The sequence below is a fragment of the Macaca thibetana genome, chromosome 6, assembly GCF_024542745.1.
Source record: "Macaca thibetana thibetana isolate TM-01 chromosome 6, ASM2454274v1, whole genome shotgun sequence".
Taxonomy (NCBI): domain Eukaryota; kingdom Metazoa; phylum Chordata; class Mammalia; order Primates; family Cercopithecidae; genus Macaca; species Macaca thibetana.
Genome location: NC_065583.1, coordinates 175,286,125 through 175,312,363, shown reverse-complemented (window position 1 = coordinate 175,312,363; position 26,239 = coordinate 175,286,125). Strand labels below are relative to the sequence as shown.

Sequence of the window (26,239 nt, the reverse complement as noted above, 5' to 3'; positions counted from 1 at the left end):
TATTTCTGCTTTTCTCGTCTGTGACGCTGGGCTCTTTTGCTTTCAAGGTCCTAGTTCCCAAGGCTGGAATGCTCTCACCTGGGACCTCAGCTATCCATCTGCTGCACTGAAAGTTCAGACAGTCATCAGCTATTTGGGCTGCTCATACCACTTAGCTAATAGTTCAAGAAAAGCGTGCTGTCTCAGTGGGGATTGCTAACGCCAGTGAAAGGGCTATCTTGGAGCTCAGTGGATTCTCTAGGTACTTCTTAGTGTTTTCACGACTAATATTGTGACTAATAAAGGCAAGACGACAACTGCTTCAGACACACTGAAATGAAAATCTGAGTCTTCTCACTGGGTAAAGACCCTGACCATACCAAGTACTGCTTAGGGTCAAGAAAACATGGAATGGATAGTGGAAGAAGGAAGGTGTAGCTGCTTTTCACAGCGTCACAGCTAGCCACAGCATGAGGACAGTAGCAGGCATGCAGGCTGTCCTCTTTGGTGTGTGCATGTGTGTGTGAGCACGTGTGGGAGCATATGTGTGTGTGCATTAGTGTGAGCATGTGCATACATGTGAATGTGTCTATGAACGTGTGTGCATGTGAATGTGTCTATGAACGTGTGTGCACAAGAATGTCTATGAACATGTGCATGTGAATGTGCTCGTGAGCATGCGTGTACATGTGCGAGCATCAGCATGAGTGCATGTGAGCATGTATGACTGTGTGAGCATGCGTAGATGTGAACATGTGTTGTGCATGTGTATGTGCATGTGCACGTGAGCCTAGGGGCACGCATGCCATTTGTTAATTGATTACTCCTTTTTCGACTTCTCAGTATCCCCACTATTTTACACAGGGAATATTAGTGGTGGCAGATGGTGAACTTTGAAACTTAGATTTTCATGTCAGAGAATATCCAGACGGGTTTGTGGCTGTACCAGAGAACCTGCGTCCCCCAGAGATGTCGAGGAAGACTCTTGGGTCTTTACTGTTTCTGGGGAAGGTAAAAGCACCTGTGTTGGGTGGTGTGAGTACAGCACTGTGTCGGGACCTGTCCGAGTGTGTGGCTTACCTGTGGACACAGAACAGCTGTGTGTGGGCAGTGCTGGTCCTTCACTACCTCGTTTGCCCTCAGCCCCACTTCCCACATCCCAAGCTCTGCTTCATGGCCTAGGAGGCCTCTCCTCCCAGCCAGCTTCTGGTTAGGATCAGCACACGGCAGCAGCAGCGGCTGGCCGGGAAGACGAGCCCATTCTCTCTGCCCTGGTTCTGATGGAGTCTCCGGCACAGCAGGTGCAGCTGTGTCAACTCTTGCGTGAACACCAGGGGTGGGTTCGCTTTTCCTAAGGGCCCCACCTTCATTTCTCCTGGCTCCAATGCTGGGTGGAGAACTGAACACACAGAAGCAGAGCATGTCCGATGACAAACACGTGTGCCCCAAATCACACGAGTTACCCTGCTGTGCACCTCCCCGTGTGCACATGCCAGGCACGGCCACCCTGCCCACAGCCTGCGCCTGGAGCCAGACACTCCTCCTCCTCGGTCTCACGCCAGCTGCATCTTAGCAGTGGCTGCCCCGTCCAGCACTGAAGTGAGATGTGCAGAGCTAGTCTTTGTTTTAACCCTTGCTTTACTTAAAAACTTGGACATATTTAATCAATTTCAAAGGCAGTATTCTTTATTAAAAATGGCAAATGCATACAAGCATGAAGAAGTAAAAATTGCTGTTGCTTGAAATAATGTCATTTTGGTGCATATTCTCTGAGTGAGGTCAGACTGCACAGCTCACTGGTAGCCCACGTCTGAGACTTACCTTCCTGAACAACAGAACGATTCCTTTTTCACCCTGTCAGTATCCCCCATAATTGTACACAGGGAAATGAGTGGTGGTGGATGGTGAACTTTGAAACTTAGTTTTTCAAAGTATTAAAAAGGAGAAAGGCCTGCAGATTGGCCGTTTGCAGGCTTTGCTCCTTAAGTTTTCTTCCATACTTGATGCTGGTGGAGACACAATCTTGATTCTTCACATGCAGTTTTGGGGAGTGTAACAGGTGAACTCCGTCTTTTACCTCTAGTTCCAAACCTTTTACTGATTCAGTAGGACTAAATGCCAGATCCATTTTCCTCTTTGCCTGACAAAACATGCTTAAGGTGCACGTGCTTACAACTGAGAAATTACGTAAGTCAACCCACCAGGCAGGCAGACTCTGTAAAATGTCTGCTACCGTCCACAAAATACCAAAACACTCCAGAGCATCCCTTTGCCACCAAGACAGCGTTTTCCATAGAATTTCAATTCTTGTGTTTTCCAAACATGCTAGAACCACACTAAGAAAATCTCATCTGGATTGGCTGTCCTCTCACAAAGGCTGTTGTTGTCTTTCTAATAAAAAACCACACAAAACAACATCACTCCCAAGTATAGAATACTTTATGTTTTATTTATTCCATTGAAAATCCCAAGTTCCTTCGTGGTGACCGTCCCTCTGCCCTCACACCTCAGCAGGTCCCTGCAGGCCAGGGCCCATGCCCCACCTGCCCGTGGGTCTGGCTCCCAGGCCACCAGGGGGCCCACTGCGTCCCGTCGCACACACGAGGGATTTAACTCAATGCTATGTACATTCACAGTTCTGAATACCCGCCAACTCTAAGTCACCACAAAGAGAAGAGAGAATCAGGAGGAACAAACATCCATTCAAAGTCTGTTTATCAGAGATTTTTTTCTGAAAATGCACAGTGGCATTTCATTCGAAAAAAACCCTTCATCTGCAGACCTGCGGAAGGGAGACGGCCTGGGTCCCTTCCCTCGGAATATCTTAGTTTATTTACCTCCTTCATTGGCCATTTGCAGGCTCTTCTCCTTGAAACATGAATCTTTACGCATTCTCCAATTATAAAATCAATGACTGTTAGCTACCAAAGGCTGCACTAGAATTTCTTCTGTATCCAACACGCCGAGAGCCCTGAAATTGACTTCGGTTTACTCCGTCCCTGTCTGTCCTGCTGGCAGTGTCCATGCTAGAAACAAGTCGAGGTGATTGATTGAAACGGAGCTGAAGGTTGTTTGTTTTTAAATGTCTGTCAGTGGAGAAACGCATATCACGAATCTCTGAGGAAGTTAGTAAACGTTTTTCCTGTACTTACTGGCCTTGGTGGTCACTTTCTATAGAGATGCCCCAAATATAAAAATCAATTCATTTCAGAAATCAAAAAAAAATTTCAAATACACCCGGAGCCTTTGCTTTAGGAAGCGAACTAAAGTCTGTGATGATGATTGTGCTTGAAGGATGGGTTTCTAATTATGTCATAAAAAATGATGAAACAAGGTGACGTCATGGGGACTTCAGGTGACACCAAAATACCCCCTTCCCAGGGCCTGGAAGTCCCTCTGCCTTTGACTCTAAGATGGGGCAGGACCCCTGCTCTCAGTGGGATATGCCCGCGACCCTGGCGCCGGGAGGCAGTGCTGCAAAGAGGAGTGGTGTCCACGCAGCTGTCACCAGACATCCTCGTCACCCTCTGCACCGCATGGCCCAGCGTCTCCTTCCACAAGCAAAAGACTGCAGCTCCCCTCTCTGCAGGAAGGTCAGCCACACTCAGGCGGCTGTGTCATGCCAGTCACCATGGAAACCAGGGCTGAGAGGAAGATGCAGCCGCTTCCAGCAGGTACCCGGCCTGAGAGCAAGGGAGGAGCGGCACGGTGGCGGCTGCCTTGAGCTTCCAGCTTGGGCCCTGCTCATTTGAACAATATTCAACTTCGGATTGGAGTTTAGGCTACAGTGAAGTGGATTACGTTATGCCGAAACAAAAACACCAAACTGCCAACGTTTATAAAAAAAGAGAGGACTGGAAAAGGATTAAGAAAAGCAGAAAAAGTGTTTTGGGGCTAGATCCTTGAGTTCACACCTCCCCAGGGGACCCAACGGAAGGAGAGGGATTACCTGCTGGAGAGAGGCCTGATGGAAATTTAAGTCAAAGCCCAAACAGCCTCAGATTCTATATTTAAAAAAAAAAAAAAGGCCTATAAATAAATATCCTTTGACCCTAAAAGGAAAAATGAAGTAGAAAAACAATTTTCATTTTTAAAAAAATGCTGCATGTTTCCTGAAGTACCTAAATGGAGTTTATAAAATACTCATGAGCTCCAGCACACAGGTAGAAACACTGAAAACTCAGGCGACGGCTCTGCCAGGCTGTGGAACCAGAGAGGCAGACGGAGGTTTCGTGCCAGAGCGACACGCAGGCGCACGCTCCGTGTGGTAGGCGTGTGCTGTGTGCACGGAGGCCCGCCCGGTGCACGCTGCCGCTGCAAGAGGCTGTGACAGAGACTGGAAATCAGGACCCCGTGGGAGAACACGGGGCGGCACCGGTGCCCCCCGCCCAGCAGGGAACCTGACCCCATGGGGTCCAAGCCAGGCGAGGGATCCGCGTGCGCGCCCTCTGATTCTCGCACAGTACGCGCCGGTTCTGCAACAGAGACTCTTCACAAAGGAACAAGACACAAACAGCCCCCGAAGCCCTTGGAACTCGGGCTGAAGACAGTGCCTGGACAGCAGGAGTGAGGAGCGGAGCCCAGAGGTCACTCGCAAAGAGGCTCATGGCGGTGATGGCCACGCGGGAGGGGCCGCGTCTCTCCGCAACCCTCGGTCCTAATCCAGCTTCTTGCGAACGGGCTTCCGCCCAGCGTCCGAGTTTTCCGGGCTGAAATCGGCACAGAAGCCGTTTGGGATCAGCGCAGGCGGGGTCTCTGCACAGCTTTCGAAATGTGTCTGATCCGGGTACAGGTATTCCTCCGCAAAGTCAGGGTACATTTCTGCAAACCTGTGGAAGTCAGCTGGAAAGACAAAGGCACCTGTGGTTATGGAATGGGGAGCCGCAAATGTCTAGGATGTGGAGGCTCTTTTCCCAGGGCCCTGGTGGGTGTCCCGCTCACGCCCTTTGGGGAGCGTTAGAATCGTCTGTGAAATGAATGCTTTCAGGGTGGAGACAGGAACTTGCGCTTACTTTCTTTGCAGTGCACGAAGTCACCCTGACAACGGGGGCAGGCTGAGTGTCCTCCTAGCTACTCCTGCTTTGGGAAAACCTATAGAAAGCTTCTGGTTTTGGATTTGACAGATATATCCTGGGGACTTAGCACTTCTGAGGCACTGTAACCAGAGGAGCTGGCTCAGGGACATGACCAAGTGTCTGGGTAGTGATCTGGCACTCTGAGGGGGTGCCCTCGCCCACACCGGAGGAACCGGCAGGCAGGGGGCCGTCCTCACAGAGCCTCGGACTGCACTTCCTGGCCACTCTGTGCCTGGTTCTCGGGTGAGCACCCTCGGCTCCTACCGATGGCCCCATGGAGGCTTCTGGCGGGGCTGGAAAGATGGTGCAGGGGGCTGGTCATGCTAGGCAGCTCCAGAAACACTCAGAACCCTGGCCACCCGGCGAGGAATCCAAGGATGGCTGTTACCAGAAATTGTCTGCAGCTGGTCGGTGCCCGCTACAAACATCAAAGAGCCCAAACACACAAAGGGGCGTTGTGTGCTTTCAAAACTGAAACAAGCGCGCGCATGTGCACATGCAAACACACGGTAACTAAACACACATGCGTGCACACACACGAAACAAGCGCACGCACACAAACTAAACACACGTGCGCTTTCAAAATGGAAACAAACGCACACATGAGCACACACACACAGAAAAGCACGCACATGTGCACACACACACAGTAACTAAACACACGTGCGCTTTCCATACTGAAACAAGCACGCGAGCACACACGGTAACTAAACACACATGCACCCCTACACACACAAAACAAGCACACATACGGTAACTAAACACACGTGTGCACACACACACAAAACAAGTGCATGCACCCACAGGGTAACTAAACACACATGCGCACACACAAAAGCACATGCACACACAGTAACTAAATACACGTGCGCACACACCGACACAAAAGTGCACGCACACACACAGTAACTAAACACAGGTACACACACACAAGCACACGCACACACGGTAACTAAACACACATGCATGCACACACACACAAAAAACAAGTGCATGCACACACACAGTAACTAAACACACATGCGCACACACAAGCACACACAGACACAGTAACTAAACACATGCGCGCACACACACAAGCACACGCAGACACGGTAACTGAACACACATGTGCGCACACACAAAACAAGCACACGCACACATGGTAACTAAACACACGCACACACAAAACAAGCGCACGTGCACACACGGTAACTAAACACACATGCATGCACACACACAAAACAAGCACATGCACACACACAGTAACTAAACATACATGGATGCACACACACAAAAGTGCACACACGGTAACTAAATACACATGCATGCGCACATACAGAAAACAAGCGCACGCACACACGCACAGTAAACACACATGCACACACACACAAAAGCACAAGCACACAGACACGGTAACTAAACACACATGCATGCTTTCAAAATGGAAACATGCACACACATGCACGCACACACAAAAACTAAACATGCACACTTTCAATACTGAAACAAGCGTGCACATGCACACACACACACGTGTGCACACATGGTAACTAAACACACATGCACACTTTCAATACTAAAAGCATGCACACGTGTGCACACACACGGTAACTAAACACACATACGCGCTTTCAATACTGAAACAAGTGCGCACATCTGCACTTCCGCCTCCGGACCCCACGCAGACGCTGTGCACGCAGCGCTCTCGCGTGTCTTCTCATTTGCTCTGAGGCCACACTTCAAAGTGGGGATTGCGGCATCCACCGTGAGGAGCGAGGCCAGAGCCTGCAGCCCTCGGAGCCCCGGGTGGATGCAGCGTGGCTCATTCACACTGCAGGAGACGGAGGCGCCCCGGGCTCGGGTTTGCGGATTTTGCACAGCAATTTAAAAATATCAGCCGCCATTTCCCAGACACCGACAGCTCGTGCTCTGGAAACAGCGGTGTTACCAGTCACTTCATCAGACATCCAGGCAGGTGAGTTTTCTCGGGAGGAAGTCGCCCTGGGCGGCACGGTGGTCTGCAGTGCCCCTCCTCGTCTCTCCTGACAGACCCCTCCCCGGCCGGCAGTGACAAAGGCCACAGCCAGTGGCCTCGAAGGCTGGTGCGGGTATCCTCCACCTCCAGGCACCTGGATCCCAGCCTGAGGCCACGGAAGGCTCAGAGCTTCGGAACTGGGCTTGCAGTTTGGTTGTATAAATCACCAAAACAGATTGGAAAGCTCCCTACGAACTTTGCCGGGTCTCCAGAACCTTCCTTCTCAGGGGTTTCTGTGATACACAGGGCAGCCTGGTGAATGGAGGCATGGCAAGGACTCCACTCCCGTCCTGGACTCCCACGGAGACTCGCCCCACACTGCCTGGCCCCTGCCCAGGGGCTGCGAGCACGACCCCACTCCTGCCGGCTCACCGAATGTGATCTTCCCCTTCTCCTCTTGGTCAATGGCTCGGAACAGGTCAGTCACGGTGAGCTCCGCCACCCCCAGGGCCGTCTTGAGGATGCAGGACAGGTCACCTTCGCCGACGCTGCCATCCTCCTGCGCTCCATACATCTGCAAGGCAAGCTGGGTGTCACCTTGCGGCCTCCTCCCCTGCCCACCAGGCCCCGCTGTCCAGGGACACCCCAGAGGCCCTGCCCCGCTTTCTCAGAACTGCTGGGCACCTGCAGGGTTGGCGGCTGGACACGGGGGACTTGAGCTTCCGTGTGGAGCCACGTGGCAGGGCCCTGTGCCTTGGATCTGGCCCCTCCAGGTGCCTTGTGGACACACAGCAGATGCTTCTCCGGCAAGGACTCAGACGCTGCCCACCCCACCCGTGATAGCTCAGCAAAGCAACCCGCACCTGTGGCTGTCATTGGGAGGCCGCAGAAGGGACCTGCCTGGGCCATGGGCGAGCGCGGCGCAAGCCTGGGCTCCAGAGTCTCCCCATAGCCCTCTGCCTGCGTAAGTGCAGGCTACAGCGGAGGTGTTCACAAGCATCAGTAATAACATTTAAAAAGCCCTGATGGTTAGAAATCGACAGGGCAGATCAAGAGCAGAAATGAGAATGACCTGGGAGGGCCCCGGGCGGAGCGGAAACCAGGACTGGGCTCTCTCCTGAGCCTCACATGTGAGGCCTTCTCTCTTCCTCCTGCTCCAGCTGTGGAGGCGGAGGCTCCGGCCCTCTCTGTGCAGGGACCAGGGGCGAGGCACCTGCCGCCCGCACCCCCCAGCTCCACGGTGCTCCCCTCCTGGCTTCATACGGACCCTGTGACCTGGGGATCCCCCACACCCCTTGTTCAGGGCCTGCCCGTCCCTCTGTCTCCTCGGAAACACTTCAGCTCCTTGTGGGGTGCAGGGTCCTGCCCCAGCCCTTGAGGCTCGAGCCTGGTCCACGGGCTCTGTGGCAGCACCTTCGTCTCAGACGCCGCCGTGTCCTTCCGCTCCAACCCCTGGGCTCCCTCGGACCCCTCCCTGCCCCCTCAGATGGGCCAGCTCTTCTACCTGGTTCCTGCCCCCAGTCCTCTACCTGGGGATGCACTATCCTCCGCCGCCCTCTCTGCCTGCGGCCTGCGGTTCCCGGGACTCCTGACAGGGCCGTCGCCCTGACTCCGAGCCCCTCCTCCCCTTCTCCTGCTCCAGTGCGCTATTATCTTGTGAGCATTCACTCCACCCTCGGAGAAGCGGGCTGCACGTGAGGCTCCGGCCCTCTCTGTGCAGGGACCAGGGGCGAGGTCCTCTGGGGTCCTAGGTGCTAGGAGTTCTGTGGCCTCTTCAAGGAGGGGCTGCACGTTCACCTCACCCGGCTCCTCCTCGTGGTGCTCAGGGGAGAAACGCTGACGCCTCCAGCCCGCTGGCCTGGCAAGCTGTCCCAGGGATCACACCCTCTTCCCGAGGCTCTGCCTCTACTCCCGCAGCCTACTGCCGCAGGCTCTGGGGGCCCCATCCTCACCCTCCACCCTCCTCCCCTGGGCCTCATCCCACAGCGCTGGTGCACGCGGCCACCCTGTCTTCTGTGGACTACGTTTCTCTCCTGCTTTTAGATTTCCTGAATCAAACATCTGCAGACAAAATCCAGGCTGGTGCTGCTAGAGCCTCAGCACAGGCCCGGTCAAACCCTCAGGGCCATGGCCTCCAGCTCCTTGATCAACCCGGATCCCACTCAGCCCCCAGGGAGCAGTGCCTCCTGCCCCCCAGTGGCTGCAAGGCTGCTTCAGAGGGGACGACCTGACATCGGTGTCCGTTTGGACATGAGAACTGCAGGTGCGGACTTTCATCCTTCAGCCTGGTGTAGATGCTGCATGGGAAATGCAGAGGTAGGACCGAGGCTACTACAGGCGACAGACTTCAGGTTCTCACTGTCCATTCTCTGAGCCACTGCAATTTTTACCAGGACATCTTAAGGGTTTACACAGTAATAATAATGAAAAAGAACAAAAACAAGGGGCCCCAAGGCGTATGAAGCACGTCTGTGCGTTGCACATCTGGAAAGTTGAGCACTGGCATGTGCCTCTGGGGTCCTAGGTGCTAGGAGTTCTGTGGCCACAGTCAGCCTTGGAGGCAGCGTCCTGCATCTGTATGTCCCACGGGCAGCACGCTGGTGCAGCTGCCATGCTCTCTCACACGAGACTGCTCCGTGGAAGCCCTTCCGGCTACACGCAGCCCCCCTAGAATGTGCCAGGGTCCCAGGGCAGCAGAAAAGCAGTGACCATGACATCAGGAAATGACGCCATGTAAGGTGTAGGCTGCAGAAAGGGGACACGGGGAGGCAGCCTGCAAGAAGGTGGGAGGAAGGCAGGTAAGCTGAAGAATGCCAGGGCATCTCCTGTCGGGGCAGAGCTGCTGAGGGTGGAGGTGAGGCGGGACCCAGGCGTCGTCGCCGGGACGCAGACGCAGCCACATCAGCCGGCCTGGAAGCCTGTGAGACGGGATCACCCATCCTGCCCCTAGGGGTCACTGTAGGGCAGCCTGGGCCTCACCCATCGCCTGGTTCACCTGAGAAAGACCTCCCAACCCACCCCAAGCAGGGACCCCGTGCACACTGTCCTCCCCGGCAGGCGTCCTCAACCCTACCACAGCCAGTTACCCTGCCCACCTGCAGGCGGGGCCTCTGCGGGGGGACGGTTGGGCTCCACAGCCCACTGTTTGAGAAACAAGGCAATGCCACCCCCACCACTGCTATCATTCAGTTCCAGATTATACTTGTAGCTTTAGAGCAGGGGCTGGTGGGGCCAGCAGAACAGGGGGCGGTGGCTCATGCCTGTAATCCCAGCACTTTGGGAGGCCAAGGTGGGCGGATCACTTGAGGCCAAGAGTTTGAGACCAGCCCGGCCAACATGGTGAAACCCTGTCTCTTCCAAAATTACAAAAATTAGCCGGGTGTCGTGGCATGAGCCTGTAATCCCAGCTTCTTGGGAGGCTGAGGCACGAGGATCGCTTGAACCTGGGAGGCAGAGGTTGGTTGCAGTGAGCCAAGACTGTACCACTGCACTCCAGCCTGGACAACAGAGCGAGACTCCGTCTCAAAAAAATTAAAAAAAAAACAAAAAACCAGGGCACGGTGAAAGCAGGGCCAGCGGGGGCCGTGAGGCCACAGGGCCTGGCTGAGACCAGGGGCCCTGGGACGCAGGCTGCCTAGGCCTGGAGGAGGCGTGGAGGCCGGGCTTTCTTACACAGGGCCGCCAAATGTGGAGGTCATCCAGTTCATCCTGCCTGGGGTGACCCCCACAAGCCACCTTTGCATGTGGGGACATTCCCCAGTGTTGCTATGGAGAGGGTGTGCTGGCGTCAGAAGCGACAGAAGGGAGTTCTTGGAGCAATGAGAGACAAGCAGCTTCCTGACTCACACATCAGGCCCTCGAGAGTCTGGCTGATGTGAGTCACACCCTGTGAGAAGCCTTGGTAAAACTGCCTCTGTTACAGGAAAAGCCGGCCCCGCTCTATCCCAGATGAAATCCACATTGGTGCTGCTGGAGCCTCAGCATAGGCCAGGCCAAACCCTTAGGGTTACTTAGCCTCCCGCCCTCCAGGCCTGACCCAGACCCCACTCAGCCCCCAGGGAGCAGCGACTCCCTTCCCCCACCCCCTGCGGTGAGGCAGGTCCTAAGGGCTTCCCAGGAGTCTGCAGCTGGGCTGGGACCCCAGACTCCGCCAGTGGTGAATGACTGGGCTCTGACATGTAGCCCCTGGGGTTAGCCGAGGCGGGCAGCTCCTAAGCCATGCTTTCTTCACCAGTCCACAGTCCGAGGGGGAGAGAGGGCGAGGCGTGTGGCCCCTGTGTTAGGTGCCCTGCAGTGTGTGATGGGGTGTGACACCACCAGCCCCACCCAGGTGCCCCAGGACCCATGAAGAACCTCACCCATGCCTTTCTGATGAGTGTGGATTGCTAATTCCAGCAAGAAATAAATCTGGGAGTTTTTTTGGGCATTTTACAAACAGCTAGCATAAAAAGCTTATGTAAAAATAGCAGTTGGGCAAATGATCAATTAACTGATATTATAAGGAACTAGAGAAATGAACAGTGGTGCTGACGTGACTGCACCGACCTACCCCCAGTCAAATCCATGTGAACTGTGCACTCACCTTGAAAGCCAGCTGGATGGTGTCCAGGGTCCGGGCCGGCCGGCAGACGACAGACAGGGCAACCACGCACTCTCGCAGGTCCACCTGGCCGCTGCCGCTCTGTGGAGAGAGACGCTCTCAGCCACAGCTCGGCCGCCGCCTTTGGCACTGGAGAAATGCCAGGGCTTCCCACGGCTCCTGGTGTTAATTAAGGGCCAGTCCCGCTCTCACTCGGGAACGCCTGCCCACGTGAAAAGGGAATCTTGGAAGGACATTCCACCAAGTGGGTTCTCCAAGGTCACTGTGCTGCGTACACTTTTTGGGGCCATTACAATGAATTCCCAGAGTTCACAAGGCTGCCACAGGAAGCACCTCAGCAAAGCACACGCAATGCAGTGCCTGCCACCTGCCGAGACTTGCATTTGAGAAAACCCCACAAGCACCAAGGCTGCTTCTGGGCTCTAGGAATTTAGTCTGTTTATGGCAACCCATCCATCCTGCAGAAAGAAGGTGAACCCGGAGCTGTGAGGTGGAGCTAAACGCGCAGCCTGGGCCAGCTGTGGAAGCCAGTCGGCCCTGCGCTGACCATTCTCAGTAACTCCTCACACCCAGCGTCTCCAGGGACATGCTGTGAGTGAGCAGGGTGGTAAGAGGCACAGGTCAGGGCTGACAGGGTCTGCACTTCTGATGATGATGGGGACGATCTGCACGTGGCTGCAGGGTGTGCCCAGGCCACAGGAAAGAACCTCCCAGGTCAGGGCTGGAGGAGGTGAGGAGCACCCTGGACAAGGGGAGGACTCTGTTCAGAGAGCAGGAGATGAAGGGCAACCAGGAGTGTAGGGAGGACTCCCTGGTCATAGAGCAGGAGGAGGTTCCAGGAGGACAGCAGGAGGAGCAGGAGGAGAATCCAGGGATAGAGGGAGGACTCTCAGGTTGGAGAAAACAAGGTGGGGAGCACCCAGGGTAGGGGGAGGACTGTGGCCAAGAGCAGGTGAGGAGCACCCAGAGGCAAAGGAAGGACTCCCTTGTTGGAGAGAGCAAGAGAAGATGAGGAGCACCAGGACAGGCGAAGGATTTTGGCCAGAGAGCAGGTGGTGAGGAGTACCCAGGACAGGGGGAGGACTCTGGCCAGAGAGCAGGAGGTGAGGAGCACTCAGGAGCAGAGAGAGGACTCTAGTCAGAGAGGAGGAGGTGAGGAGCACCTGGGGCAGAGGGAGGATGCTCTGGTCAGAGAGCAGGAGGTGATGAGCACCCAGGATAGGGGGAGGACTCTGGCCAGACAGCAGGTGAGGAGCACCCAAGAGCAGAGGGAGGACTCTGGTCAGAGCAAGAGGAGGTGAGGTGAGGAGCACTCAGGGGCAGAGGGAGGACGCCCTGGTCAGAGAGCCGGGGGTTAGGAGCACCCAGGAGCAGAGGGAGGACTTTGACCAGCAGTTGCCCCTCTACGCTTGTGTCAAACACAGGCCGTAGGTGCTAGGGGTGAGGCGCACACAGGTCCCTGAGGGTCTTCTGAGGGAACTGACAGCTTTCTCTGCGCTACGCCACACCCCTTGCAAGGCATGGGCACCGGGACTGGGGCTTGGGTATCTGGCAGGTGGAAACGACGACCAAGTCCCTGGCTCGGAGAAGGTCTCAGCCTGGGGGTCTGAGGTCCTGCGTATAAACGGAGAATATTCCTACCTCGTAAGATCATGCGCATTTGAAATTGCAGAAAATAAAAAATTAACCGCACAGTGTCATAAGTGACCTCGGAATGCTGCCTGTGAAACCAGCATTCACTATTTCGCATTTCAATTCCAACACCGTGGTAAAGCCCTGGGTGCAAACGCAGCCGCAGCTGCACGGACACCAGGCAGGCCTCGCATCCGAGACGCCATTTCCAGCTGCCCCGTAGCAGAGGCCCCGTGGCTGGGGCCCCGTGGTACCTGTGGGAGAACGCCCCGAGCCACACACTGTGATCCTTGGTTCACGCTCTGCACACGCGCGGGGCGGCCTCCTTCCCGTCCTGGGTGCTCCTCATCTTCTCCTGCTCTCTCCAACCAGGGGGTCCTTCCTTTGGCTCTGGGTGCTCCTCACCTCCTGCTCTCTGGCCAGAGTCCCCCTGCCCTGAGAGCTCCTCACCTGCTCTCTGGCCAGAGTCCCCCTGCCCTGAGAGCTCCTCACCTGCTCTCTGGCCAGAGTCCCCCTGCCCTGAGAGCTCCTCACCTGCTCTCTGGCCAGAGTCCCCCTGCCCTGAGAGCTCCTCACCTGCTCTCTGGCCAGAGTCCCCCTGCCCTGAGAGCTCCTCACCTGCTCTCTGGCCAGAGTCCCCCTGCCCTGAGAGCTCCTCACCTGCTCTCTGGCCAGAGTCCCCCTGCCCTGAGAGCTCCTCACCTGCTCTCTGGCCAGAGTCCCCCTGCCCTGAGAGCTCCTCACCTGCTCTCTGGCCAGAGAGGCCTCCTGCCTGCCCGGGCTCCACCCGGGGCGGCACTACAGCTGCTCCGTATTGGTGCAAAGCACATATCGCACTGTCACACGGGGAATCCCACGACGCTGTAGCGGGACAGTCAAGGCTGAAGGAGCCCTCTACACATACCTGGCGTGTCACCGGCTCCTCTAGGACCACAGCGTAAGTGTCCATGCTGTGACACTGACACCCAGAAAAGACCAGGATTGGCCGACCTGTGGCTCGCCGTGGCAGCCTGTCCCGCCCCTGCATACCACCTCGCACCTTCCTAAAACCCCAAGGCTGCCCACATGTTCAGGCCCATGAACATGACCTGGCATGACCATGGATGCCTCATCAGTTACGATGAGGACCTGGGGATGACGTGTGGAGGGCGGAGGGGAGTGGGCGGCTGCGCCAGGAGGAAGCCCTCTCACACCCACAGGCTGGCGGGGGGCCTCCAAGCCCATCATAGAGGACGGGCGCATTACTAGAAATTCTGACGCTGCAAAGAGCAGCTCTGGTGAGCAGGGGCCCTGCAGGGGGTCCCTTTGGAGACCCCAGGCTGGGCGTCACCATTTGATATTGTTAGACTCCATAATCAGACTAAAAAAACCCCCAAACCACAGGCACGTTCATCAGTAAAGGGCAATTTAAACGTCTAATGTGTACATGTATTTAAAAGCATGGGAGGAAACACCCTCACAATGACAGGGTGGGGTAGTGAGGGGTGGTTTCCCGTCTCTGCTTTCAAATTCGTGTGAAAATATATTTATATTAGAATGAGAACAATCTATACTTCAAAAAGCAGGAGGTTTTGCGGAGACCCCGCTCCTCAGGCGACAGCCCCTACCTCGTCGAACAGTGAAAACATGTCTTCCAGCAAGTCAGAAACAGGAACTTCCAGGGAAGCTGCAAACTCCGCAATACCCATCTTCTCTCCTCCCTTCTTCCTGGCACTTTCTGAGTATTTGTCCAGATCTTTTTCAAGTTTTTCCGGTTTTAGCCTAGACAAAAAGAGAGGGAAAGCTTTCTTTCTCAATAAAATGGCGCACGTTAACACTAGATTTAGTTGTCAGATGCATCAAAATATTAGAATTATTTACAGAAGTAGCAGCAAGTTAGTTTTCAAGAAAAGGCATTCTCCTAACTGGAAGGTGTGAGATGTGTTCTGTCCAAGTGTCAAGCCAGGTGCCTGGTGCCCCTGAGACCCGTTCCCTTCCCCAGGGCAGGTCTCGCAGGACACAGGGTGGCCCTCCTGGGGCGCCACCCACACAGACAGCTGGTGCCAGGCACTAAGGGATTTAAAGACACTATGTAGGCTGAAGTTGATGTTTGAAAAAAGCCAAGCAAACACCAGAATAAACATCATTAATAATTACTTCCTTAGCTCCCCGCCCTGCAACCCCAGGGAGCCCCCGCCGGCCTTGGCAGCACGGGTTCTAGCTAACGCTCAGGTAAGGAGAACCAGGTACTCACCCGAGGCCCCGCACGAGCCTGGCAAATTCTAAAAGGCAAGTGTCAGCGGGAAGACGGAGCTGTCCTTCCGCCAGGGCCAGCTGGCAGTCCTCGAACGTGTAGTCCGTTACGGAGACGCCCAAGGCCCTGCAAGGAGGGCAGCACCCCCGTCAGCCCAGCCCCATGGCGGCCAGTTCCCACCGCCCCACCGGAGTAGCCGCCGATGGCTCAGGGGAGAGGAGGGCTAAGGAGAGGCAGTGAGACAGGGGAATGGCCTGTTGCTGGGGCAGTCACACATGTATCGATGAGCTTCACTCTCATAGGGGTGCTCTGAAACAATGGCAACAGTCATACCAACGGTCACCGATCACAGACTGCCATCACACGAGAACCGTGAAAAAGTTTGAAACACTGTGAGAATTACCAACATGTGATGCAGAGACACGACGTGAGCTCATGGTGTGAGAATTCCTGAAATGTGACCCAGAGGCGCCAAAGTGAGCTCACAGTGCTGGAAAATGGTGCTGATAAGCTCAACACAAGGTTGCCACAAACGTGAAGCAACTGTCTGTGAAGCACCGTAACATGAAGCAGAGTGAAGCGGGGGGCGCCCTCACTCCCACAGCTGCCCTGGCCGTGCCGTGTGTGCTCAAGTGCTGAGAAATCGGTGCCTCTCCAGTCCTATTTGAGAGCCGCTCAAGTTCCCCTTGGCAAACCTAGGCATCACCATTTGGGAGCAGGAGAGTCTCAGGCTATCCACAGGAAAGAAGGACAAGCCTAACTGAGGGGCTGCCCATGAAGCTCACAGGAGCCCTGGCTGGGAGAACCACCCACCTCCGCCAGCCACACCTGGGGCCATCCCCGGCCTCTCCTGATGGCCCGTCCTGGGTGGCACCTCTCTCCAGGCCAGCACTGCACATGTGTCATTCATCTCAGAACCCTGAATGACACGGAGGCCAGCCCCATCCCAGAGGAAAACCAAGGTCAGGGAAGGATGTGTGCGCTCTGCCACCCTGGGGTGCCGCTGTCCTCGCAGCGGGCAGGGGAGGAGAACGTGCTTCCAGCACTGCCTCCTAGGACCCGCTACGGGATTGGAAAACCAGCCGGGAGGCGGCACCGCCAGGGTCCCTCTGCTCGTGACCAACTCCACGCCCTGAGTGGTGCTGCATGGGGCACCCGCCCAGGCCCAGGAGTCCGAGGCTGCTTCTCCCTCCCATGTTCCTTGGTGGGGGTTTTGCTGATGGTGGTAGACCCCTCAATGGCCCTGACGTGATGAACACAGCTCCTGGTAATTCAGAGTGGGGTTTTAAGAGAATTCTGAATTACTACAATGGAAATGGCGGCACTCTCATACCCTGAAAAAAGGTGCAGGTTCCTCAGAGTCCGTTTGAAATGGAGGGCTCTAAAATAATCAGTGAGGCCCATAGGCAATCTCTCCTTGAGTTCTGTAAAATGTGTTTTCCTCCTCCCAAGTCCCCAAAAGTAGCAGGTATTGGCAGCAGTCTGGATCACAGGTGCTGGGCTTGGAGGTGGGAATGCATTCCCCTGGCTTGGCACCTACTCAGCTTTTTGTATTGTTCAGAGCGGCCTGTGGTGCGGTTGTGTGGAGCTTTGGGGGACAGAGACTGCAGGACCCATTTTTACCCTCGGGTACATGCTCTGGGAGGGAGAGGACGGGAATGTGAGGGAAAGGGCCGCTCAGCTGAATCTGCAGGGTGTCAGCCGAGTGCGAACAAAGTGACTGGGAGGTCAGGGCCAGGTACACTCTGCTGGCCCAGCCATGGCTGTGTTCCCCTCTGGGCTCTCTGGAGAGGCAAGTTCCCAGCCATGCCCCATCTGCTGCAGCAGGAGCCTGGGGGTGGGGCCGGCGGACTGAGGTGGATGTGGCTCCCAGGTGGCTCCTGCAGCTCAGGTCTGGCAGCCGCCTGGTGGAGGGGAGGCTCCAGCTCCACTGGACAGAGCTTTGCAGGAGGAAGCACTAGGGAGGTGTCCAGGTGGGGGTAAATTCAGGTGGGAGGACCTGGTTGCAAGGACAAGTTTTAGGGGAATGGGACCCTGAGGGATGGAAGGTGTTGAGGGAGGGAGATGGCGAAGGTGTGTGAGAGAGGGAGGGGGGAGGGCGTGTGAGCTGACGGCACTAAGGGAGGAAGAGGGGAAGGGCGTGTGACCTGACGGCACTGAGAGAGGGAGAGAGGAGGGTGTGTGAGCCGACAGCACTGCTGGCCATGCAAGCAGGGGACCTGGGACCATGGGAAGCGAGGACATTCCCTCTTCCTAACTGCATGCATGAGAATTGTGTAAGTAGCACAAGTCACCTTACAAGATTAAATGTGCAGCCACCGCTCTGCCCCGCCAGATAGGGTAAGGGCACTGGTAAGTATCACACAGGTGGATGAGCAAAGGCAGGCGTGGAGGCCACCACACAGATGTGAAGTTGGCCCAGGCCAGTGCCCCGTTGGATCATTTAGGGCACAGGGAACATAGGGCCTGGGGTGACCAACAGCTGCAGGAAGGTCTGGAAAAATCAGTCATGCATCTTCCAAACATCAAAGACGGTGAAATGCCATCAGAGGGAAACAAGGGACGTGCAGCCCAAGGCCAAGCACACTTCACCAACATGCATGGAGCTGGTTCCTGTGCTTCAGCAAGAATGCCTTTTCCTGACACTGTTGGCTATTTTAAACACACAGGGAGCAGCACTCCGGGAGACGCCCCTGACTCAGCAGCGGGGCAAGGAGCTGCTCACTTACTCGGCCATGACTCGCCGCACGTTGCTGGCATACAGTGCGGGGCTCCTCTTCTCCTCCTCAGAAGGGCTGTACACAGGAAGGAACTGAGCACACAGAGAAGCTGCGTTAGTATCACCAGACGCTGACCTCAGCAACATACCATAACGACAACTGGGAGGCTGACAAATTAAGATCTGTCAAAGCAATGCCCATTAGAACCGTCTTCAAAGTTGTCATGCGCACACGCGTGCACGCACACACTCACCCCAAGATGCATGAACTGCACACGTGTGCACCTGAACACTCACGCCCGTCAGTGCTCCTAGGAGCACCTGCTGCCTACGGCAGAACATCCAGCTCCCTGATGTACACTCACCCCATCAGTGCTCCTAGGAGCACCTGCTGCCTACGGCAGAACATCCGGCTCCCTGATCTACACTCACCCCCGTCAGTGCTCCTAGGAGCACCTGCTGCCTACGGCAGAACATCCGGCTCCCTGATCTCACAGAGGGCTTACGCCAACTTCTCACGGAATCCGTTTTGTAATGGGGATACTGCAGCACGTTATTCCGACATTTGGAACAGATTATTGGCACCTTGTGCATTTTGAAATTAAAAGAAATTGTCCAATGAACTTGTCCTTGCCTGAGTGACACTTACACAGCAGTTTAAATGAATGTGACCCACAGTGCACACGGTGCAGGAAAGGGCAGAAGACCACCCTGGACGTCCTTTTCTCTCATATGGAATATTTCAGAATACAGGAACATCCTGAAACCCCAGTTCTCGCTGTTATTTCTAGAACTTCCGTAAACTGCCATGGCTCCTCGCATCAGCATTTGCATCTTGTATGAACAATATAAGGACAGAGCAGTTTTGCAAAGCCATTCACTTTCTTTTCAAATCTTAAAATTAGAAACCAGGCCTGTAACACAGCCGTTCAACACCAGGGAGCCCTCAGGAGCTCAAGCTCAGTCCCTGTGTTCTGTGCTCGAGGCCTGGCCTGCACCCTCCCAGCCACTGCCCATCCAGCCACATAATCCTGCTGGGTGGGGGGACTGCCGCCCTCAGGCCTGGGCCGAGGCCCTTCAGCCCAGTCCTCTGTAATGAGAGTGGCTTATCCTCTGTGGAAGTGAACAGCTGGGCTGAAAGCCGGGCTCATCGGTATATTTCGTAATGCTCTGCAATATTTAAGGCAGCAAATTGTTTTATTAAATATTTAAGTTGCATGTGACTCATCTTTTATTTCCAGTTGCAAGAAGTGCATATTAATTCCCCTTTCAAACAAAAAAAGAACGACTCCTCATTGACTTAGATAAAATTGTGCAGGCTACACAGAGGTGACTATTTAGCCCAAGGTCTTGACTCTGGAGACCTGGGTCAGGCTGAGAAGGGGATTCTTTGACTATGTATTAAACAGAGCAAGGTGCTATGACAAGCTCAGCAGTATTAAATATGTCAAGTAAAACTAAAAGCCAAGTGAGTAATTCTTTGCATGTGGGCCAGCTTCATATGCCCTTAAGCTACAATACCCATAATAACGAATGGTAGGTTTAAAAAATTCCTACACAGCTGGGTGTGGTAGCTCATGCCCGGGATCCCAGCACGTTAGGAGGCTGAGGCAGAGGACTGCTTGAGCCCAGGAGTTTGAGACCAGCCTAGGCAACAAAGCGAGACCCGTCTCTAAAAAAATTAGCTAGGCATGGTGGCGTGTGCCTGTGGTCCAATTACACGGGAGGCTGAGGTAGGGCGATCGCTTGGGCCCAGGAGGTAGAGGCTGCAGTGAGCCCAACGCTATACTCCAGCCTGGGCAACAGAGCAAGACGCTGTCTCAGAAAAACAAAGAACAAAAACCCAAATCGTATCCAAGTGGTTCAGACTCATACAAGAGACATAAAGTCATTGATGTAAAGTAACCAGAGGCTCCTCTGCCAAGCCCTGAGAAATGGAAAGACGGGAAAGCAAGACAGGTGCTACGTCACATTGTACAAGGCTTATCTGGGCATCCTGGTGTAACCTTGTGTCTGCATCAGCCACTGTGAAGAGCACTGTGTAACTCCGTATCCATACGAACCTCGATTTCCACTTGGTTGTGAAACTGACACAGCGTGAGCCACAGGATTTCCAGCCTTTAAAACAGATTGCGCAATGTTGAGCAGATTTACAACACAGGTTAAGAAGTAAATTACTTCTAATTCTGGAGTGAAACCTCCAGATGCGCCCTCCAGAGGGCACTACCGGGCAGTCAACGCTCCCGCGGAGGGGGTGCTGTGCCCACCCAGCCCGAGCCCCAGTGTGACATGCAGCTGTGGGTGGAAATGCTGCTTTTCTGATTCAACACCTGCTGATGTCTTTGGTTCATCTAGCAAGACACCATCTCCTGCTTGTTCTCCAGCTCAGGAGACCTCGTACAGCCCACACCCATCCCTCCTCCCTCCACACCTGTCCCTCCTCGCCGTCCCCAGGCAGCACAGGCCCTAAGTCATGCCGCCCCTCTAGCCTGGATCCAGAGTTCCCAACCTCAGAACCAGGATCTCCATGCCTCTGCTGCAGGAGTTGACATGGGAGACATTCAGAGCTGCTCCCAGGGCCACACGCCCCCAACAGACAGCCCACCGCCCCAACCCTGTTTCTGCCCTGTCATGCCAACCCCAGCCCTAGGCCCCAGGGACCTCAGAGCCCCCATACCCCCCAGAGTCCCTTCCCAGCTCTGCTCCCAGCTGGGAGCCTCCACACGCCAGCCTGGGAAGCACGGACCCAACACCTTCACCTGAACGCACCAGCGGACCCATGTCCTCCCAAGCGCCTGGGATGCAGCTGCTCTCTCTCTTGGACTTCCCCGCTCCCTCTGCCCTCCCTCCCGACGTCAGCTCAGACATCAGCACCCAGGAGGCCCTGAAGAGCCTGTGGCCCCGGCTTCTCCTCTGGGGCTCATTCCCGTTTCCGTGGGGTTGTTCATCGTTGCATAACTGACCTTCAGTGTCTGTGCCGGGGGACAGGGACACTGACTTACAATAGGGGCTGGCCTCCCACCCAGCACTACTCAGTCCTTGCGCCTGTGCAGACGGGGTCCCCCCAGACACCCCTAAATCTCCACTTTCCTTACCAGGGGCCGCCAGGTGGACGACGGCAACTACTGAGCTGGTGAACTCAAGAGCAGAACGTGAGACTCACCGTCCCCTCCCTGCTGGTGCTGAGGACGCAGAACTTAAGACCCCAGAATCCAGGAGTGTCAGGACGGGGCCACGTCTGCGCGTTTAGTTTTCACAATGCGCTGAACCTAACGGCTGTCCCACAGCTGCTTTCACAACTGCAAAAGTAACTAGTGTGCACAGCAGACCCCAAGCAGCCCCTACGTGTTCACGGAACAACAGGACAAAGAGGATGACACGGCGTTCGACTTACGCTCCAGGTCCTTGCCACGTCCACGTGATGGTGTCCTGGGGAGGAAGAGGCAGGGTCAGTCAGCACAGGGCCTGAACCCGGGGCTGAACCTGAACCTGTGTGCTGGTGCCAGCCTCTCCCTGCACCTCCTACCCCACAGAGGCGCTGCAGCCAGGGGAAGGGAGGAGGGTGCTAGAGCTCCAGCTTCCCAGAGCCCCTGAGGATCCAGGACTCAGACCAGCCCCCAACCTGAGGTCCCCAGAGCCTCTAAGGACCCAGAGAACTCTGGGTCTCTCTTGGATTTCCCCACTCCCTCTACCCTCCCTCCTGACGTCAGCTCAGACATCAGCATCCAGGAGGCCCTGATGAGCCTGTGGACCCAGAGACCTCCTTACAGGTCCCCAGAGTTCCCCCAAGATCCCCAGAGTCCCTGAGGACTCAGAGCCCCCTCTTACAGGTTCCCAGAGCCCCTAGGATCTGGGAAAAGGCTCCTCCCTCCCTGCTTGCTCTCCTCTTTCCTCACAGGCCTGGGGACACCGATTCCAGTGTGCGCCCGGGACCCCAGCCCTCCCCCGCTCCCCGCTCTCTCCAAGTGCTCTGGGTATTCCCCCAGCCACTGTGCACGTGCAGGGCCCCCCACCCCGGGTGCTCTGGAAGTCCCATCTTCAGCCTCAGCGCTGCCGGGCAGGGACCACACAGCAGGGGCCCTGATGGCAGAGGCCCGGACACTGTCACCCTGCGGTGGACCTTCTGCTCCCCTGACGGCCATGCTGGGTGCTTCTTGGTGCGTCCAGTAACAGTGTGTTGCTTTAAACACACTGATGAAACAATCTTAACAAGTGGAAAATCCAGAGTTCTGCACAGATCAGAGTCTGTTGTCCTTGGGTTGATTTTTTTGCCCATAGGAGTTGCACTGGGGCATGGTTTCTGCAGCAGAGGCAGGAAGGGGCCCTTGGCCAGGAGCCTGGCTGACAAACGCATGCCTCAGTTAGAAGGACGAGGCCTTTCAGTCGTGTGACTACCGGCCCCGACTCCATTTTATTACCTGACCATCAGCCCTCCGGGCAGCGTGAAACCCACAGGCATCGGACGGGACAGGCCCTGAGGCAGATGGGCCAGAACCCCGGCACCCAGAGGTCACCTGTATTTCTGCCCCACTGTGTCCTGACCCGTGAGGTCTTTCTTTCAGTGCTTTCCTTTGCCATCACAAAGAGGAACTGCGATAGACAGGAAGCTCCCTGTGAGGGACAGGCCCTCCTCGGCACTCTCCCAGGTGGGTGCTCTACCAGGAACCTGCAGTGAGCCCAGCACCAGTGGGCTGTGGGGACCTTGAGTCCGCCTGGGCCGTCTTTATGCTCCAGGAGCCCATGAAGGGGCAAGGACGTGCGGGAGTGATTGCAGTGGAAGGGGAAACACAGCTGGCACCAAATGAATGCCCTGAGCTCAGCCGCAGCCCGTGAGGTGAGGCCGCCTAAATGGGGGGGCCGATGGAACCGGAAGTATTCTGAGCATCCAAGAGCTCCCAAAGGAAGGTGCAGCAGCCACCTTACAGGTGTGGAGACTGAGGCGGGACGTGGGCAGGGGCGGGGCCAGGGGGTGGGGCTGAGGCCAGGGGCATAGCCAGGGCAGAGCCAGGGGATGGAGCAGGGCCTGGGTCAGGGGTGGGGTGGGGCCGGGGCAGAGCCAGGGCAGAGCCAGGGCAGGCTGGGATGGGGTGGACCAGGGCAGAGCCAGAGCAGGCTGAGCCTCCTCCAGAGGCAGCAAGTCCCCATGAGGAACTGCTCTGAGGCCTCATCCAGGCTTTCTCCCCAAAGGTGGGGTCCACCACCTTCACCCCAGGAGCTCTGGACCCCAAACGCCTTCTTAATTTTGTTCTCTTAAACCAAACAAAACCTGGGCACTAAATGATAAAACCACAGAAATGACAGTCACCTCCTTTCTCTCCAGCAGCCTCTGCCTTCCAGAACTTAAACGTTCTTAATTTTTAAACTTCCTGGAGCATGAAGTTTAATTTTTAAACTTCCCCGGGTACTGAAAGCTGCCGGGGACCCTGGCCGGTGACGCGGGGTTGGGGGGTTCCCTCTCCAAAATGTCAGGTTTGGCCACACAGAGGAAAGGGCAGCTGCCTCAGGACCTATGGAAGCAGGGCTCTGGGATACTGGCGACCACTGTGGAATCACGGGGTTGATCAGGGACACGTGTGTAGAAAAGGCCGCACTCGGGAACACGGCGCACCGAGCCCAGGGCCCAGGCCTGTCCTGCCCTCTCCAGAGCTGAGGCCAGATGGACTCAGCACAGCCGAGCGTGGGCCGTGGCGCAGATAAAGGGTGTGGAGAGGTGGAGACACAGGTGCACAGAAGCAGCTCGCAGTTCCCATTCCCAGAGAATTCCCTGGAAGCCGACCCCAGGAAAACACAACTCACCAGTTTATTTGGATATCGTAAAACCACAGGCTGGACGGGTGCTCCCGGGATGAACGCACCTGCCGAGAAAGGAACAGTGGTGTGACCACGGAAGCCCACGCAGGACAGCATCTGCTGCGTTTCTCATGCTGCTCTTGGGATAAAAACGAGCTTTTCTGTCTAGGCCTTCCTGGTCAGCAAGGGCACTCCATGCCTGGACTATCTCAACATCTGTCCTGACCGTAAACACCCAGCGCCACAGCACGGATGGGCGGGAACCTCGGCCAGGGGCGCTCCCCGGCCAAGGGACACTTTCTGTTATAACATCTCGCACCAGCTGGAAGGCGTCGGTGGGAAGTGAGGGTCCTCATCACTGGCCATGCCCATCCACCTGATGGGGTCAGGGTCTGCCCCCACCAAGCACACACATCTGCCTCGGGGCCCCACCCACCACCCTCACCTGCCCTGGGGCTCAGCTCGAAGGATAGGCGGACTTGGTCACAGCTGCAGCAGGACCTGCCTGGGACCTGCCACTGTCTCTGAGCGGCTGCCACCTGATGGGCTCCCAAGGAATTAGGAGGAGCCCCAGCGAGGCCCGGCTAGAGCCACAGGCCACGGAGATTCAGGAACCTTCCCGTTCCCAGTGGAACTGTGGCCGCACCCAGCTGCCGCTCCGCCTTCTCACTGGCTGAAGCTGTGCCCTTGCAGGCTGGAGCAAGGCACCATGGACTCTGTGGATTCTGTTTCTATTTTAAATTCTATTTAAATGTCTATCGAACGATTTTGTTTTTAACTGGAAAACTCAGGCATTAGAAGTACTCAAGTTTTAGAACAGGACAGGTGGTCTGAGAAGGGCTCCCCCGCTGCCTGACAACCTGAGGCCACACAGGTCAATCCCCAGGCAGCACGTTCCTCCCAGGCTGCCAGCGAGTGCCACTGTGGTCAAGAATCTTGGGTTGGTCCTGGCTGCAGGATTCTGCACGATTCTGGGAGAATGGAGCCCATGTTTGCCCCTGGAGCTGCCAGGAGCATCTGTCCCCAGGGCCATTTCTCCTTTTGCCGTGGCCTGAGGCCAGAGGCCCGTGTCAGGGCTGAAACTTCGAGCTGACAGCCCAACCCACTCAGCTTTCGTCTCATGCAGGACATCCGCCTGCAGCCTTGGTGTCCAGCCAGCACCCCAAGTCCCTGGCCTGTGTGCCGTAGCTCCCCCATGTCCAGTGCTGGGTTGCCCCTTTCCTGCTGTGGGCTCAGCAGCATCTGGGAATGAGCTCACGCAGTTCACCCTGCACTTCTGTGTACCCAGGCGGATGGCTGGCTGTGTCAGGGGAGGCGGAGGACGGCAGGGCTGGCACAGACCCAGGCTCAAGCCCCAGCTCCAACGCCCGGCAGCCGAGCCCCAGCCCCTCAGACATGCAGTGTGGAGAAAACAGTCCTCACTGCCCAGGACCGAGCCCAGGAGCACACATGGAGTGGCGAGAGCTGCTGCGGGTAATAATGGCTTTGCTGCTGCAGCTCAGCTGACCGTCTCAACCACATGTCAAGGGGACATCACTGAAGAAACTCAGTAAGAATCAAAGAACACCTCAACACACTGGGGACCGCTTGGGAAAGTCCCCAAGAGCGCAGAAACCCCCCCACGAGCCTGAAAGGTCAGTGACTCCATGGAAATCCCGGTGGGAAAGTCTGCAGGGGTCTCCGGCCTCCCTAGTCTCCCAGGGGCCCCTGAGGGTCAGCAGCACCCAGACCCCACCAGCACCAGGCACCCAGGGCAGGCTGCACAAGGGTCAGGCTGGGAGAAACCAAGACGAGGGAGTCAGAGCCCAGGGCTCCTGAACGCAGGAACGAAGCTGAGGGGAGGAGGCGCAGGCTTCTAAACTGCGCAGAAACCTCCATATTCACACATACCTTGTGCTGGGCATGGGTCTAACTTCACTAGTTGCAACAATGAGGCTGGAAGATGGCTCAGCAGAGACCCCTGAAGCCCCCAGAAGGCCATCACCCCTTACTCATAATGCCCATCCCCCACAGCCCACCTCACAGGAAGAAACAGTCCACCATGGCCCAGGGAGAGCCATGTCCACATTTGGGCACAGCCCGTGCAGGGAGGCCACTGCAGCCCAGGGAGAACCGCAGCCATGTCTGCTCACAGCCAGTGCAGGGAGGCCACTGTGGCCCAGGGAAAGCTGCGGCAGCCACATTCGGCAGGCCCAGCCTCTGCATCCTCAGGCAGTCGTTGCCATTGCTGGACCCACGCAGCATCCTAGGGCCT

The 26,239-nt window shown here is 56.0% G+C and overlaps 1 protein-coding gene across 3 annotated transcripts in view; it reads right to left on the bottom strand.

Moving 5' to 3' along the window:
* Nucleotides 1-2,400: 2,400 nt before the first annotated feature.
* The window catches only part of LPCAT1 (lysophosphatidylcholine acyltransferase 1), a 61,745-nt gene continuing 37,906 nt past the window's right edge, over nucleotides 2,401-26,239 (bottom strand). Inside the window, exons 6-14 of one of the 3 annotated variants that reach the window (XM_050795197.1) lie at nucleotides 23,992-24,050; nucleotides 21,590-21,624; nucleotides 20,259-20,313; nucleotides 18,206-18,288; nucleotides 15,477-15,602; nucleotides 14,851-15,004; nucleotides 11,594-11,692; nucleotides 7,444-7,585; nucleotides 2,401-4,821 (exon numbers count right to left, since the gene is read on the bottom strand). In XM_050795197.1, coding sequence (XP_050651154.1) covers nucleotides 4,637-4,821; nucleotides 7,444-7,585; nucleotides 11,594-11,692; nucleotides 14,851-15,004; nucleotides 15,477-15,602; nucleotides 18,206-18,288; nucleotides 20,259-20,313; nucleotides 21,590-21,624; nucleotides 23,992-24,050 — 938 coding nt within the window. In that variant the 3' untranslated portion in view covers nucleotides 2,401-4,636. Of the gene's footprint in view, nucleotides 4,822-7,443; nucleotides 7,586-8,789; nucleotides 9,389-11,593; nucleotides 11,693-11,712; nucleotides 13,694-13,987; nucleotides 14,202-14,850; nucleotides 15,005-15,476; nucleotides 15,603-18,205; nucleotides 18,289-20,258; nucleotides 20,314-21,589; nucleotides 21,625-23,991; nucleotides 24,051-26,239 lie in introns of those variants that run through there. The other 2 variants (XM_050795199.1, XM_050795198.1) reach the window with 2 other exon arrangements.